This window comes from Pseudorca crassidens, chromosome 9 (assembly GCF_039906515.1).
Source record: "Pseudorca crassidens isolate mPseCra1 chromosome 9, mPseCra1.hap1, whole genome shotgun sequence".
In the NCBI taxonomy this organism is placed as follows: domain Eukaryota; kingdom Metazoa; phylum Chordata; class Mammalia; order Artiodactyla; family Delphinidae; genus Pseudorca; species Pseudorca crassidens.
The window spans coordinates 56099840-56115789 of NC_090304.1; the positions used below are offsets into that span (position 1 = coordinate 56099840).

Genomic DNA, 15950 nt, shown 5'->3' on the forward strand with positions numbered 1-15950 from the left:
GAGCCAAGCATATGATTTGGATGAAGCATTTCTTGAGTGCTCTACTGTATACCATACCCCTAGAAGATGTAGGCTAAAGCTGAGTGTGGGGAAGTTCAGTTTCACCAAAGGGGCTGAGAATGACACAGCTCCAAAGCATGTGTCAAAGCTCACAGCGTCAGACACCAAATATAGCTGAACAACTGTTGATTATCATTTACTGTGTGAAAGGGGAGGAAAGAGAAAGAGAGGTAGATATAGAGATAATTAAGATATAAGCCTCTGCTTCCTCACTACTTAGCTTCAATTTACTGAACTTCATTTACAATGCTTAGGGTGTAAAACCTCTGTTGTGCTGATATTCAGAGATAAACACGCTATTCATTTTCTGTTTCTTTAAGGGCAATGTAGACATACTACTGTGCCATTTGAGGTACTCCCCCCCTCACCAAAGGCACATTAATTAGATTTGCCCAAGTAGCCCTAACCTGTTGTTACCACGAAGTAAATACTGCAAATAAAACCTGCAAATAAAAAAGGTACTCTAAATGACACTTAAATAATTCTTATGCAGGACTATATAATCTCACCAAGAGTCAGCAAACTTTTTCTAAGGGACAAACAGGAAATAATTTAGGCTTTGTGACCATATGGCCTCTTTTTCAACTATTCAACTCTGCTGTTATAGTGCAAAAGCAGTCACAGAAAATACATAAACAAGTAAGCTTCACTGTATTACAATACCACTTTATAAGGAAATTTGAATTTCATATAATTTTCATATGTCAACCATTCTCCCAACCATTTAAATATATAAAACCATTCTTAGTTTTCAAGCCATACATAAACAAGCAGCAGGCCAGATTTGACCCAGGGGCCACAGTCTGCCTAGAGAACCAGAAATTAGCTTTGTTTATCAGAGACTGTCTAGACAGTTATTCTTGGGACCTTAAAGCAAGGGGATCCCTAGTAGACTGGTAATTCACATTAACTCCCCATGTTCCAACTTGATTCTAACCAAGCAGCCTTGTATCAATATATAATAATAATTTGGTTTTGCATGCAATTCCTCTTTAGAGAATGTTCCAATATCCAAAACATTCATATTTATCACCATAAGTTATAATTCCATAATACTGGTTTTAAGATTGACTCTCTCTAAATGTAGTTAATGAGCGGTCACATCTTGTTGCGACCCCCTGTATGGTGCCTAAGGAACAGTCTTTCTAATACACACACAAAATCAAATGTCCCGGACCTGCAAGGCTGAATGCCATTCAGCCTGGGAGACCTCTTGGCTGGCTGCCCGCTATCACTCCAAAACTCCCTGTGTCTGTTCTTAACTTCTTCTACACAGAGAAAAACAAGGTTGAGGATGGAAAATAAAGGGGAGGGGGCGTGGGGGGCATTTAAAAGTTCACATCACCTCAATATTTATAAGAAAGGTAGTTTCACATGATCTCAGTGAGATCATTAACATATTAATCTTAGATTCATATACACAATGGAAGTACCAGTAACTCTTCTCTTTTTGGCAGTTCGAAAGATAAGGCATTAAAAAGGAGGAGGGGTACAGAAAAACTGCAAAAACTCTCAGCATGAATACCCAAACACCTGCACTGAGAAAGCAGACCAAACTCTAGCATGGCTTCTATCAGCCTAAGGACACGTCCCTAGCCAACCCTGCTCCTCCCTCACTGCTGTCTAGAAAACTCAAGGTTGCCAAAAGAATTTATTGTTTGTTCCAGCCAATACCTGATCTAGGTCCCTCACCTCCTTTTTTTCTTTTTGGCATGCTGCGCAGCTTGCAGGATCTTAATTCCCCGACCAGGAATCGAACCTGGGCCACCGCAGTGAAAGCGCCAAGTACTAACAACGAGACTGCCAGGGAATTCCCCCATTAATTTTAAAAATAAACTTAAAATTGTAAATCTTTCCTCTGTCCCTCTGAGATGTGTATGTATCTCCTACAAGACAGGGTGTCCTCAAGGACCTGAAAGCCATTCCTTTTGTATGTAATCATCAGACTCTGTGGGAGGGTAGAAGTCTAGTAACTTGCATAGTTAGCAGGCACAAAAGCCCAAATCAAGCTAACTTTGACCAACTCTCATACCAGGTGTTTGTGATTTTTGAATTTCCCTAAGCCTGCTTGACCCCTTTACTCCCTCATTACCATCTCCCCAACTCCCTCATTCTCCCTTTAAAACACCAGCCACCTCTGGGCAAATTGAGATTAAGCTCAAGCTCCATCTACTACTGTAACCGAGTAGGACCCCATGGGGGCCTTCCCAGAACAGCCCTTTCCCCCATATCCTCTGCTTTAGCTCCTCTCTGAAGTACCTAGGTAACAGTATTTGATGCACATTTCCTGAGTTGTGAAAACCCCCCACCAAATGGAAGATGTTAACTACTTGATGACCATGAGCACATAGGCCCAGGCCTCCTGGAGCCTAAGGACTGATAATGTTAACCCCTGTGACTCCACCGTTCCCTCACCACCAGCCAAACAGAGAATTGTGCATGAGCTGATCACATACCCTGGGAACCCTACCCCCAACCTGGCTTTTAAAAATGCTTTGCTGAAACCCTTCGGGGAGCTCTGGGCTTTTTAGGGCTTGAGCCACCTGTCTACTTGCGTGGCCCTGCAATAAACCTTTCTCTGCTCCAAACTCCGATGCCTCGGTGTGTTTGGCCTCACTATGCGTCGGGCACATGAACTTGCACTAACACTACCACCGTAGTTATTGAATAAAATCAGTCATTACAGCCTTTAACTAGTGTCTGCCATTGTTTACCTTTGATGGGGGAGTCCCTGAATATCATCCAGATGAAAACCTTTATTTTAACTGAGAGACATGAAATTTAAAGAGATTCATTTATCCAGCGATTCCACAAATATTTATTGAGTACTTGTTCTATGGCAGGAACTAGCCTAGGACCTGGAATACCACGGTAAAGAAAACAACCAACCTGCCACCATGGAGCTTATATTCTAGGAGGCAGTCAAATAGGTGAACATAAGAAAATATCAAGTAGAGACAAAGGCTATGTTGAAAATAAAATAGAATACTGTGAAAGAGGAAAGTCTGAGTGCTACTCTGCATTGGGTGCTCAGGGGAGGCCTCATTTAGAAAAGTTGACATTTGACACAAAAAGTTGAGACATGACTGATAAAACAGAAATCAGCCACATGAAGACCTGGCATAGGAATATTCCAGACAGAAGAAACAGCAAGCACAAAGCCTTAAGGTTTGGCATATTATAAAACCACAAAACAGGATCAGTATAAGTGAAGTAGAATAAGAGGGAGAGCAGCAAAAGATAAAGTTGAAGAGGTAACCAAAGGCCAAATTTATATAGGCCAGGGTATGAAATTAAAATCTAATTTCAAATGTGATGGATATTTTACAATTTTTTTTGTGTGTGTGTGTGTGGCGGGGGGTGGGTGGGGGGAGAGCATAGCTCATACAGAATATTGTGTTAAATGGTGGAGAGGTTGTGTTGAAAAGAGAACACTCCTACACTGCTGGTGGGAATGTAAACTGGTGCAGTCACTATGGAAAACAGTAGGGAGGTTCCTAAAAAACTAAAAAGAGTTGCTATATGATCCAGCAATCCCACTCCTCGGCATATATCCAGAGGAAATTCTAATTCGAAAAGATACATGCACGCCTAATGTTCACAGGAGCACTATTTACAACAGCCAAGACATGGAAGCAACCTAAACGTCCCTCGACAGATGAACAGATAAAGAAGACGTGGCACATATATACAATTAAATACCACTCAGTCATCAAAGAGAATGAAATAATGCCATTTTGCAGCAACATGGATGGACCCAGAGATTATCCTACTACGTGAAATTAGAAAGAGAAAGACAAATACCATAAAATATATCACTTATATGTGGAATCTAAAATATGACACAAATGAACTTATCTATGAAGCATAAAGAGACTCACAGACATAGAAAACAAACTTATGGTTACCAAAGGGGATAGCAGGAGGGATAAATTAGGAGTCTGGTATTAGCAGATACAAACTACTATATATAAAATAGATAAACAACAAGGTCCTACTGTATAGCATAGGGAACTGTATTCAATACCCTGTAATAAACCATATGGAAAAGAAGATGAAGACCATATATATGAATCTCTTTGCTGTACAACAGAAGCTAATACAACACTGTAAATCAACTATACTTCAATTAAAAAATTAAAAAATATTGTGTTAGTGTCAGGCATATGCCCAGGAATGGGATTGCTGGATCATACGGTAGCTCTATTTTTAGGTTTTTGTTTGTTTGTTTTTTGTTTTTGTTTTTTGCTGTACGCGGGCCTCTCACTGTTGTGGCCTCTCCCGCTGCGGAGCACAGGCTCCGGACGCGCAGGCTCAGCGGCCATGGCTCACGGGCCCAGCTGCTCCGCGGCAAGTGGATCTTCCTGGACCGGGGCACGAACCCGTGTCCCCTGCATCGGCAGGCGGACTCTCAACCACTGCGCCACCAGGGAAGCCCCTATTTTTAGTTTTTTAAGGAAATTCCATACTGTTTTCCATAGTGGCTGCACCAATTTACATTCCCCCCAACAGGGTAGGAGGGTTTCAATATGATGGGAGGATTTTACATGGGGGAATAATTAGATCGGATTTATGTTTTAAAAATGGCTGCTGTGTGTAAAATAGATTGCAGAGGGAAAAGAATGGAAACTAAGAAACCAATTTTAAGGCAAGAGATAATGATGACATGGCCTATAGTGGTAGTAGTGGCAACAGAAAGAAGTAGACAGCTGTATTTCAAAGGTAGAATTATCAGGACTTTTGAAAGAACAGATATGGAAGGTGAATGGAAAGAAAAACCAAAGGTGACATCTAACTTCCTTGCCTTGAACAAATGGAAGGATGAAAGTGCTTTTAACGAAGGTATAAAGGAATACCTGAGAGAAAAGAGATCTCTTTCGTACCTAATGAGTTTGAGGTATGTATTAGACATCTAAAAAATATCCTTCTCAAAGTTAGTGACTGAGCTGAATCTTGAAGCTTATGACTCCTGGTTCAGAGATCTTTCCACTGGATCATATACAGTCTTTTTTTTTTTTTTTTTTGTGGTATGCAAGCCTCTCACTGTTGTGGCCTCTCCCGTTGCGGAGCACAGGCTCCAGACGCGCAGGCCCAGCGGCCATGGCTCACGGGGCCAGCCGCTCTGCAGCATGTGGGATCCTCCCGGACCGGGGCACAAACCCGTGTCCCCTGCATCGGTAGGCGGACTCTCAACCACTGCGCCACCAGGGAAGCCCCATATACAGTCTTTACTTAAACCTTTTCAAATCTGAGTCAAGAAGAATTTTTTGGCTGAGCTCTGAGAAGTCATCTTTGTATCCCTAGCTTGTGACAAAGTATGAGACACACAGCAGGTACAAAACAAATATCTGATGAATACATGAAAGACATAGAAAAACAATGTTTTTACCTTAATTTAAAATACTATTATTTTAAGATAACCACCAATAACTTCTATAGGCAACACAACACATCTCAGAGAACATTATAAATTCTTATCAGGATAATAATAATAGCTAACATTTATTGTGTGTTTACCATGTGACAATACTATTCCAATTGCTTTAAAATATTAACTCAGTCAATTCTCACAAGCCTTAGATGGGTGTACCGTTATCCTTAGGAGGTTCTGTGCTTCAGCCAAGAAATAGGAGTTAGTATCTCTAGTAATTTATGGTGAAATTAGTAATACATTTAAGACACCAATTAGGTCAGTTATCACCAACCAAGCTATGGAAAAAAGCTAGACTGAGAATTAGAAATCATTCAGCTCCTTTATTATACTCAAATTACACCTCACCAAGTCCCCCTGATCTAATACTTAAATATGTCCGACTATTTTGTATATAATATTCTTTCCAGAGGACTAAATGAAACATTTACTAAGCACATTTAGTATTTGGAGGGCAAAGATAAATTAACAGACAGTTTCTGCTCTAAGAAGTTCAGCATTCAGAGAGCGAGATGGTCATGAAAACAAATAATTATAGAGGCAGAAAGCAGTCAGTCATCTACAAACTGAGTAACTGATATATCTATGAACTACTATGAAAATACAGAGGAGAGAAACCCTTATACAGCCAATGGATGAAGGGCGATCAAAGAAGTTTTATTCAAGTGGTGACATTTATGCTAGGACCTAAAGGATGAATGAGGTTTTACCAGAAAAAGAGGTAAATAAAGAGTATTTCAAGAAAAACAGATTATGAAAACCAATGGGGATATGAATATTTTGGTATGTTCTGTCAATGTGAAGGCGAATAGAGGAGCTCTTCATGCTGAGCCCTTAGAATCCTAGATCATGAGTGCTGGGGGGTGGGGGTGGGTAGAGACAAGGCCATGAAAGTAGGTCATGGCTCATAAATATGAGGACTCAACAAGCATCTGGAAGTACTGATGAAAAACAGTTCTATTGCACTGCGCAAGACAGACAGGAGTATAGATTCCGAGGTCAAGGAGACCCACTAAAGCCTGTTTTGCAATATTCACGGGAAAGGTGATGAAGCTGCAGCTAAGCCTGGCAGAGGATACTCAAGGAAGATTCAGATTGTTAGTACACATATCTTACAAAGCAACAAGCTTTATGCCTAGTATATTACCAAGTAAATGTTTTACTATTTACAGTAGAACTTTCACAAACATTATTTCATTTGGGGTGGATGTTCTGTAAAACTACAAGATTTTTGAAAGCAAAAACAAAGTCTGATTCATCTTTCTGTTTCCTACAGTATCTCCCAAGTTCAGGGCCTTGCTAATAGTGGACACTCAGTATTTACTGTATCAATGTTCTCTGATATAACTACAGAGTCAACTTACTATTATGACGGGCTATCTGGGAACACTGCCTATAAGAATGTATATTCAGAGTTATACAGAATGGATGTTTCTTTAATTCCTTAAAAATATACAGGAAATAAAAGACTGTCACTTATTTCAAGTTGGAAGGTGTTGAACCACCATGGAGAAGACAACTGTTTTGCCTGTTTGGGGGCTGGAGAGGGTGGGTGGGGGTTACTGTTATACTTACTTTAGTGCTGACTGTATGCAGGTAAATGGACAAGGTTTGTCGTCTGTTTAGGGACCTGTTTTGTATTCTCCCAACCCTACACCCATTTTTCTTTCTTTTTTTTTTGCAGTACGCGGGCCTCTCACTGCTGTGTCCTCTCCCGTTGCGGAGCACAGGCTCTGGACGCGCAGGCTCAGTGGTCACGGCTCACGTGCCCAGCCGCTCCGCGGCATGTGGGATCCTCCTGGACAGGGGCACAAACCCGCGTCCCCTGCAACGGCAGGCGCACCCTCAACCACTGCGCCACCAGGGAATCCCCCTCTTTTTTTTTTTAAGATGTTGGGGGTAGGAGTTTTTATCAATTAATTTATTTATTTTTGGTGTGTTGGGTCTTCGTTTCTGTGCGAGGGCTTTCTCTAGTTGCGGCAAGCGGGGGCCACTCTTCATCACGGTGCGCGGGCCTCTCAGTATCGCGGCCTCTCTTGTTGCGGAGCACAGGCTCAGGAGCTGTGGCTCACGGGCCTAGTTGCTCTAGAGCATGTGGGATCCTCCCAGGCCAGGGCTCGAACCCGTGTCCCCTGCATTAGCAGGCAGATTCTCAACCGCTGCGCCACCAGGGAAGCCCCTCTTTTCATTTTTGAATGTACTTTTTTTGTTTTTAAACTAAGGTTGTAGAATTCCAATTTTTTTTTCAACCTTGGAACCTTAAGTAGAATGCCCTCAAACGGATGGATTTTAGTCCTTAGAGAGTCAGTGTGTGTGTTGCTGCTTATTTAAATACAGTTCAGATGGGGCCCCAAGAGTGCCAAGGTCCTCCCTCTGCTTTCCAGATGTGCTTCTTCTTCTAAAACCAGGAGAGGTGAGCACCTGAGCAGGGAATCGCAGGTGACTTAATTTAGTTCACTGGTGCCTACTCTGAAGTGCTGGGTGTCCGTTCTTGAAGAAACAAACTCACCGGAAGGGCGTGTTTCCTTATTATATACTAATAACTTCTCATATTAATTTGTACCAGAAGTTCCTTGACTGTGACTTATGCCAAGTAATTATGAAGATTTTTTTTTCCCCCGAGTATTGAATGAAGGCTACCAAGTTGGAACAGGCAAGTCCTAGATGTGAAAGCTTTAATTTATCTATGTCATTCATGTGTTATTTTTGTAGCTATAATCTCTATTTTCTTATTTGATGACCGCTGAAGTGTTCCTAGGCCCTGTCGTAAACCTAAGAGTTGATGTATTGGTGCGAGCAGCTGGAAGTTCAAGATGTTGTTGTGATTCTTTTTTTCTTAATCCCCCTTTCGTATATGTGATATTAAGCAGACGATGAAGCGTTACTCTTGAGATTTTAACAAGGAAGGAGAAAGAAAGACCCACATTTCTGGGGGAAGTCTTTGCCCCTCTATGTGGAAAAGTGGATTGAGACTGTTCTCAAGTCTGTCTCTTGGTAACTGCACCTGACTTTAGGATCCAAAAAAAATTTTTTTTTGTTTTGCCAAGTTGTGCCTTTCCTTCTGGAATTGTAAGTGAACACAATAATAGTACCTATTTACACTATGAAGTGGATATTGTTACAGAAAACACACCAGAGGCTTTCTCAGTTGTTAAGCTAACAATGCCTTGTGAATGTATGATCTACGGAGAAACCCCTGTAGTTTTTACCTGCTGATGCCGTCTGTCAGAGAATAAATTTTGGATGGTTCTTTTTTTCACCAAAAAAAAAAAAAAAAAAAAAAATATATATATATATATATACAGGAAATATTTCGATGGCAAGATTTCTCTAACAACATGGTTTTGAAAATCAAAAGAACACAAAAACCCCAACAACTGACAAGAGAATAGGTATGTATCAGTTAATTAGTTCATTCCACAAACAGGATAAACAGTCCATTATTAGGACTTTATTGTATGCCAGACACTGTGCTTGAAATCAGGATAAGTAAGACACTACAACTCCTGCTAAAGGAACTCTTAGTGGGACAGGCAGCTGGAATCTGTTAACCTACAAATTTGGCACATTTACACATGTCAAAAATTTGAGAAGCTACTCTCAAAAGTAGTCTATTCTGAAGTCTTAGTTAAGGAAAAGGTACCTTGCAAGTATCTGACAAAAATCCAGCAAGAAAAATAAAATCTCTACCATAGCTATTCTGTATCATAGGTAAGAATAACCATATACCTAAAATAGGCCTAAATGGAAAGTGTGATTGGTAAGTACCTCTTTCCAAAAGATCTACTTTATATCAATAATCTAAATAGAAAGGGAAATAAGGCTTTAGTATAAAATAGATTGAGATTCAAATCCAGGCTCTAACAGCAGTGTGATCTTGTCTAGGTCAATCACCTTTCTGAATTTCAGGATCTTCACCTGTAAAATGGAGGTTTTGTTGCTAATAAAAGAGATGAGATTAGGAAGATCAGATACTCACAGTGCCACAGCTACTTATATAAATGCAAACCTGAAAATGGATCCAGAAAAACACCACAAGAACCAACTGGAACATAGCAGAAAATACACAGAGAATTAAGAGCTGGTAGGAAGTATATTGGTATTCTTCAAACTGTACATAAACATTGTTTCATGACACTTTTGTTTCAGATATATTAAAAAAACATGCCATATTTAAACAAAATTATTGGTGACTGATTTAATTCCCTACTTTTATTTTCTGGGTAATTAACCCTATATTATACTGAATGGCTTGCCTTGTTATACTCTGTATCCAATATGATAGTGAATATATGTTGAAGCTAAGATCACTGCCAGATCTAGAGAAAAGTCCCTAACTGCTGCCTTTTTAAATACTGTGAAATATATATGAATTTAGTATACAGAGATATAATGTTTACATATAAATAAACATAAAATTTGCCATTTTAACCATTAAGTGTATAATTCAGTGGCACTTATCAGTCACATTCACAATGTTGTATAACCATTAACACTTTTTATTTCCAAAAGTTTTTTTTTATTATCCAGACAGAAACTCTTTTTTTTTTTTTTTTTGGACATGCCATGTGGCTTGTGGGATGCTAGTTCCCCGAACAGGGATTGAACCCCGGCCCTCAGCAGGGGAAGCGCAGGGTCCTAACCACTGGACCTCCAGGGAATTCCTTCCAAACAGAAACTCTTTACACTTTAAGCAATAACTCCCCATTCTCCTCCCACCCTGCAGCACCTGGTAATCTCTAATCTACTTTGTCTCTATGAATTTGCCTATTCTAGATAGTTCTTATAAGTGGAATCATCCAATATTTGTCCTTTTGTGCCTGGCTTCTTTTACTTAGCGTAATGTTTTCGAGGATTGCCCATGTGGTAGCACATATAAGAACTTCATTCCTTTTCAGGGATGAAAAATATTGCATTGTATGAATACACCACATTTTGTTTATCCATTCATCTGTTGATGGACACTTGGGTAGTTTCAACCTTTTGGCTATTATGAATTACGCTACAATAAACACCGGCATACAAGTATCTGTTTGAGTCTCTGTTTTCAATTCTTTTGCGTATATAGCTAGGAGTAGAACTGATAGGTCCCACGGCAATTCTTTGTTTAGCTTTTTGAGGACGTGCCAAACTGTTTTCCACAACAGCTGCACCATTTTGCATTCCCATCAGAGTTTCAATACCTCCACAATCTTACCAATACTTATTTTCCATTTTTAAAAAACAATCATCCTATTAAGTATAAAGTAATATCTCATTGTGTTTTTGATTTGCATTTCCCCAGTGACTAAAGATGTTGAGCATCTTTTCATGTGCAAACTATTAATCTTTGTATATCTTTAGAGAAATGTCTACTTAAAAATTTTGCTCCTTTTTAAACTTGGGTTGGTCTTTTTGTTGTTGAGTTTTAGGAGTCCCTTATATAGTCTAGATATTAAGTTCTTATCAGTCATACGATTTGCAAATATTTTCTCCCATTTTGTACGTTGTCTTTTCACTTTCTTCATAACGTTATTTGATGCACAAAAGTTTTTAATTTTGATAAAGTCCAATTTATCTATTGTTTTTCTGGTTGCTCACATGCTTTTGGTGTCAGATCTAAGACTCTACTGCCAAGGCCAAGGTCGTGAAGATTTATCCCTATATTTTATTCTAAGAGGTTTATGATTCTAGCTCTTTTAATTAGGCTGTTATTCCATTTTGAGTTAATTTTTGCATATGGTATGAGGTAGGGTATCTACTGCATTTTGCAAGTTGTTAAATCTCAAGAAATACATATTTCATACTACAAGCAACAATCAAAAGTTGTTCTAAAAATACTACAATGAATTCTCAATACATCTTATATACTCCATCCTCTCATTTTCAGCTCAGACAAGAATCAAGACACATACACATCGGGCTTCCCTGGTGGCACAGTGGTTGAGAATCTGTCTGCCAATGCAGAGGACATGGGTTCAAGCCCTGGTCTGGGAAAATCCCACATGCTGCGGAGCAGCTAAGCCCATGCGCCACAACTACTGAGCCTGCACTCTAGAGCCCACAAGCCACAACTACTGAACCCGCATGCCACAACTACTGAAGCCCGTGCACCTAGAGTCCATGCTCCGCAACAAGAGAAGCCACCGCAATGAGAAGCCCATGCACTGTAACGAAGAGTAGCCCCGCTCACCGCAACTAGAGAAAGCCCGCGCGCAGCATGAAGACCCAACGCAGCCAAAAATGAACAAATAAATAAAAGACACATACATATTATCATATTTTTCAATGGGTTCCTAAAGCTTCTTATACATAGGAAATTTTAGGAGATTTTATTTTTACTTCCCAGGTTTATCTGCTTAGTAGCTAAAGCAATGAGATATAACTTTAAATTGGTATTTTTATGTAACTTCTTTCAAAACACACTAATACTACAATTATAGGTATGTTTACTAAATAAACAAATGTGGTTATGAAGGAGCACTACTCCTGAGTATATAATTGAGAGGTTATGACCAATACAAGTGTGCACACTTGAAAAAAAATCTCTGGAGGGGAAAAGCAGGTTTCTTAAGTCAACTACAAGGGCACTCTTGCCACAGGTCTTCCCAGCCATAATTAAGGCACTGATCCCTTCTGACTGGAAAAGCCTGCAGGTATACTATCAACATAAAACATTCACTGGAGCACCTGAAGTTCACTAGAAAACTAAAGAAAATGCAACCCAACATTTCCATATCCACAAGTATAAATAATTTGGCCCAAGTTGCTAACAACCAAAGGAATGCCAGCCACAGGAAAAAAAAAGTAAAACTGCCATTGTTTCTCTGATAATTTATTATTAATATTTAAACAACATTTGCTGAGTTCCAACTATTTGACAAGACTATGCTGAAAAGTATTCACATATACTTTCATGAGAAAACAGAGCAAAGAAGTAACTAAACTTATGCACCTAGTAACTAGCAGAGTTCAGGTTTTTCCCCATTAGAAATCCAGTGCTCTTCGTACACCACCGCATGCAATTCATTTATGAGGGTACATTATGGCTGCTTACACATTACCACAGAGTAAATGGTACTCTTTAAGGAACATTTTGCAAAGTTAAAAAGTATGTGAAAATGCTTTCCAATAAATAAAGCATTAAGTATTCATTCTGTGGCAACAAACTTATGTTCAACCCTTGCTTCATCATCTACTATCCATGTGACCTCGGGAGTTATTTATTCTCCATGATCTGGGCTGTACTATGAATTAAATGATAATGTACTTAAAATAGCATAGGATCTAGTATATAGTAAGTTCTCAAATATTAGCTCTTATCATTATTATTAAAATAAAAGCTTTGGAGAATTGAAACCCTCCTAAATTGCTGATGGGAATGTAAAATAGTATAGCAACTATGGAAAACACTTTGGCAGTTCCTCAAAAAAATACCATATGACCCAGTAATTATACTCGTAGGTACATACAGAAATGAAAATACATGGCCACACAAACACTTGTATACCAACATTCATAGCAACATTACTCCTAACAGCCAAAAATCCAAATGATCATCAATTGATGATGAATAAATAAAATGTGGTATAAACCAAACAATGGAACAGTGTTTGGCAATAAAAAGGAATGGAATACTGATATATACTATAATATGAATAAACCTTGAAATCATTATGCTAAGTGAAAGAAGACACAAAAGGCCACTTATTTTATGATTCCATCTATAAGAAATGTCCATAATAGGCAAATCCATAAAGACAGAAAGTAGAATGGGGGCTGCCAGGGGATTTGAGCAGGAAGGGGTTTGAACGGAACGGATTGCTAATGGGTACAGTTTCTTCTTGGAGTGACGGAAATGTTTTGGAATTAGATAGTGGTTATGGTTGTACAACACAGTGACTATAGTAAAACTCAATGAATATACTAAAACTCAATGAATATATTTTAATATGGCAAATTTTATGTTGTATTATTTTATGTTGTATGAATTATATCTCAAATAAAGTAAAACACAAATTAATATTAACAAGGCAAATAAAAATGAAAGATAACAACCTTAGTTTACTTTTGACAACAGTATTTATGGCAGTACAGAAATAACTAACCCTTGTCAAAATATATCCAAATTAGCAAATGACAAAAGATGACCCTTATGACTTGCTAACACATGACAAGCTTCCTAAGGAGTAAAGGAGTAAAGGCAATGGGCTTTACTGAAATTGTCATTTAGGTTAAAGGCATCTATTGCCAAATTTATTCACTTTCCAAAGAGTTCTAAACCTGTTACTAGAAACCAAAGGACAGAGATTATCTCTTATCTTCCCTTTACTTTTGAGGGACAAATGAGGTCATTTTCTGTTAAGTGGTGGATAGACACCCCAGAAGAGACACATTAGGTTATTTTCTACTGAAGGTCATTATCCCTCAAGTATTGAGCACCAGCACATACTCTTTGCTTATTGTAATTAGCATATATTTTTTTAATATTTTAACATTTCTTAAAATCAAGAGCCTTTTAAAATCCATGGTAACATTCAATGTGACAGTATTTCTTTTTTCATTGAAAAACTGTCTCTAAATCACTGGCTGTGGCATGCACTGAAGAAATCACAAAATTTAAGAAAAATAGCAATCATAAATTACCATCTGTCTCTTAGAAATAATTCTGAGGCTAAAGGAAATCCACTCCTTTAAAGGATAATTTATTAAAAATTAGCTTTCCCATTACTTTTTAGGGCCTCTTTATTGCTGTTTGTGGGCAGGAGGCAGGGCAGCAGGAAAGCAGAGGCACAGATAATGAATTTGTTGAAGGCACGTATCTGTTTATTGCCATGGTGGTATTCATTATCCACGGCTAAGGTGTCTGAAATTGCTCACGTGGTATCTAAAGTCATTAACAACCACAGGAAATAGAGGAGTTTCACGGAGGCATAAGAGTTCACTGGCAGAGAAATTTCTTTGTGACTCACCAAAAGGAATCTGAAGCTCAACAAGGCCAAGGCCTATCCAATGAAGCAAGACGTTAACGGGTCATCGCAGAACTGCTATTTTAAATTTCTACTCACTGGGTTTCTTTAGGAGGGTAACTCCACCTTAAAAGTAAAAAGTCACCAGCTAGATTTTCAGGTTCCTTTACATTCTGGATGAAATTGGGAAATATATGTTAGCAAGTGCAGGATATAGCACAACAATGAATGCCGTTCTTGAGGTGAGCTGCTAGACACCTCTCTCTTTCCCTCTCTATCAGTTACAAAGACTTATTGACTCTACCTCCCAAAAAGCTCTCACATAAACACTTTTCTTTCCATACTTACTGCCAAAACCTTAATTCAGGCCCCTTCATTGCTCGGTTGGATTATTACAGTAACTTTCTTTCACGTGAACCCTAGGCCTCCACTCACTCCCTTCTCTCTAGGTACTTTATATTATAGTGAAGCCAAGCTATTAGTAATTTCCTAACAAGCTTCTGCTCATTCTACAGGTCTCAGTTCAACTGTTTTAGGGAGACACAAACAAGACAAGACAAACAGATGCCAATGCTGATGATTTGTGGTGGCAGTGTAGTCTGCTAAATCTAGACTGGGCAGGAAAAGCTTAGATTGGTAACATCTGCTATGAGCCAAGGAACAAGGCCTAGCAGATGTCAGATATTTGCTCTGGATTTAAACAGAATTTTATATTAATTATGTTCCACTGACTTCAAAAGGAAAAGAAAAAGCTCTCCATAATACATATGCACAATGGTACCACTAGGAAAAAGATAAAAGGTCAAGAGGCATGTTAACTGGGAAGGTAAAAATTCCACTAGAAAATTAATGTAACCAACTAATACAACTAAGAAGTAAATACAGAGTTAAGCTTATTAGCAGCCAAATGAAAGAAAACTGAAAATGTTTAAGTGATTAATTCATCTAATATTGATGCATAAAAGATGCAAAAAGCATTCAAGATGCTTAGAATTTACAACAAAGACAAATAGGAGGGGCAATACTAGCGGTGTTTTAAAGCACTGGATTCACAAAGTCCTGGGCTTCAATGCTGGTTCTGCCATATCTAGCAATGAGAGACTGGTCCAGTTATTTAGTTTCTTAAAATCAATTTCCTTGTGCATAAAATGAGGATAATATTTACTTCAAGACAGAGCTATATAAGGAAAATATTAAACACAGTGCCTGGTACATAGTGAACATGCAATATAAAAAACATAGTCGGGCTTCCCTGGTGGCGCAGTGGTTGAGAGTCCGCCTGCCGATGCAGGGGACACGGGTTTGTGCCCCCGTCCGGGAAGATCCCACATGCCGCGGAGCGGCTGTGCCCATGAGCCATGGCCACTGAGCCTGCGCGTCCAGAGCCTGTTGCTCCGCAACGGGAGAGGCCACAGCGGTGAGAGGCCCGCGTACCGCAAAAAAAAAAAACAACCAACAAACAAAAACATACAGTAGCTTCTAAAATGGAGTTACACATAAATCCATGGAGG

General features: G+C 39.0%; 1 protein-coding gene across 3 annotated transcripts in view; it reads right to left on the bottom strand.

The window, feature by feature from the left end:
- Nucleotides 1-15950, bottom strand: part of RSF1 (remodeling and spacing factor 1) — a 165655-nt gene that overhangs the window by 72935 nt on the left and 76770 nt on the right. For 2 of the 3 annotated variants that reach the window (XM_067750468.1, XM_067750465.1), the window contains exon 3: nucleotides 9471-9536. The exons of the other annotated variant lie outside the window; for it this stretch is intronic. In XM_067750468.1, coding sequence (XP_067606569.1) covers nucleotides 9471-9536 — 66 coding nt within the window. The remainder of the gene's footprint in view (nucleotides 1-9470; nucleotides 9537-15950) is intronic. 3 annotated transcript variants of the gene reach the window in all.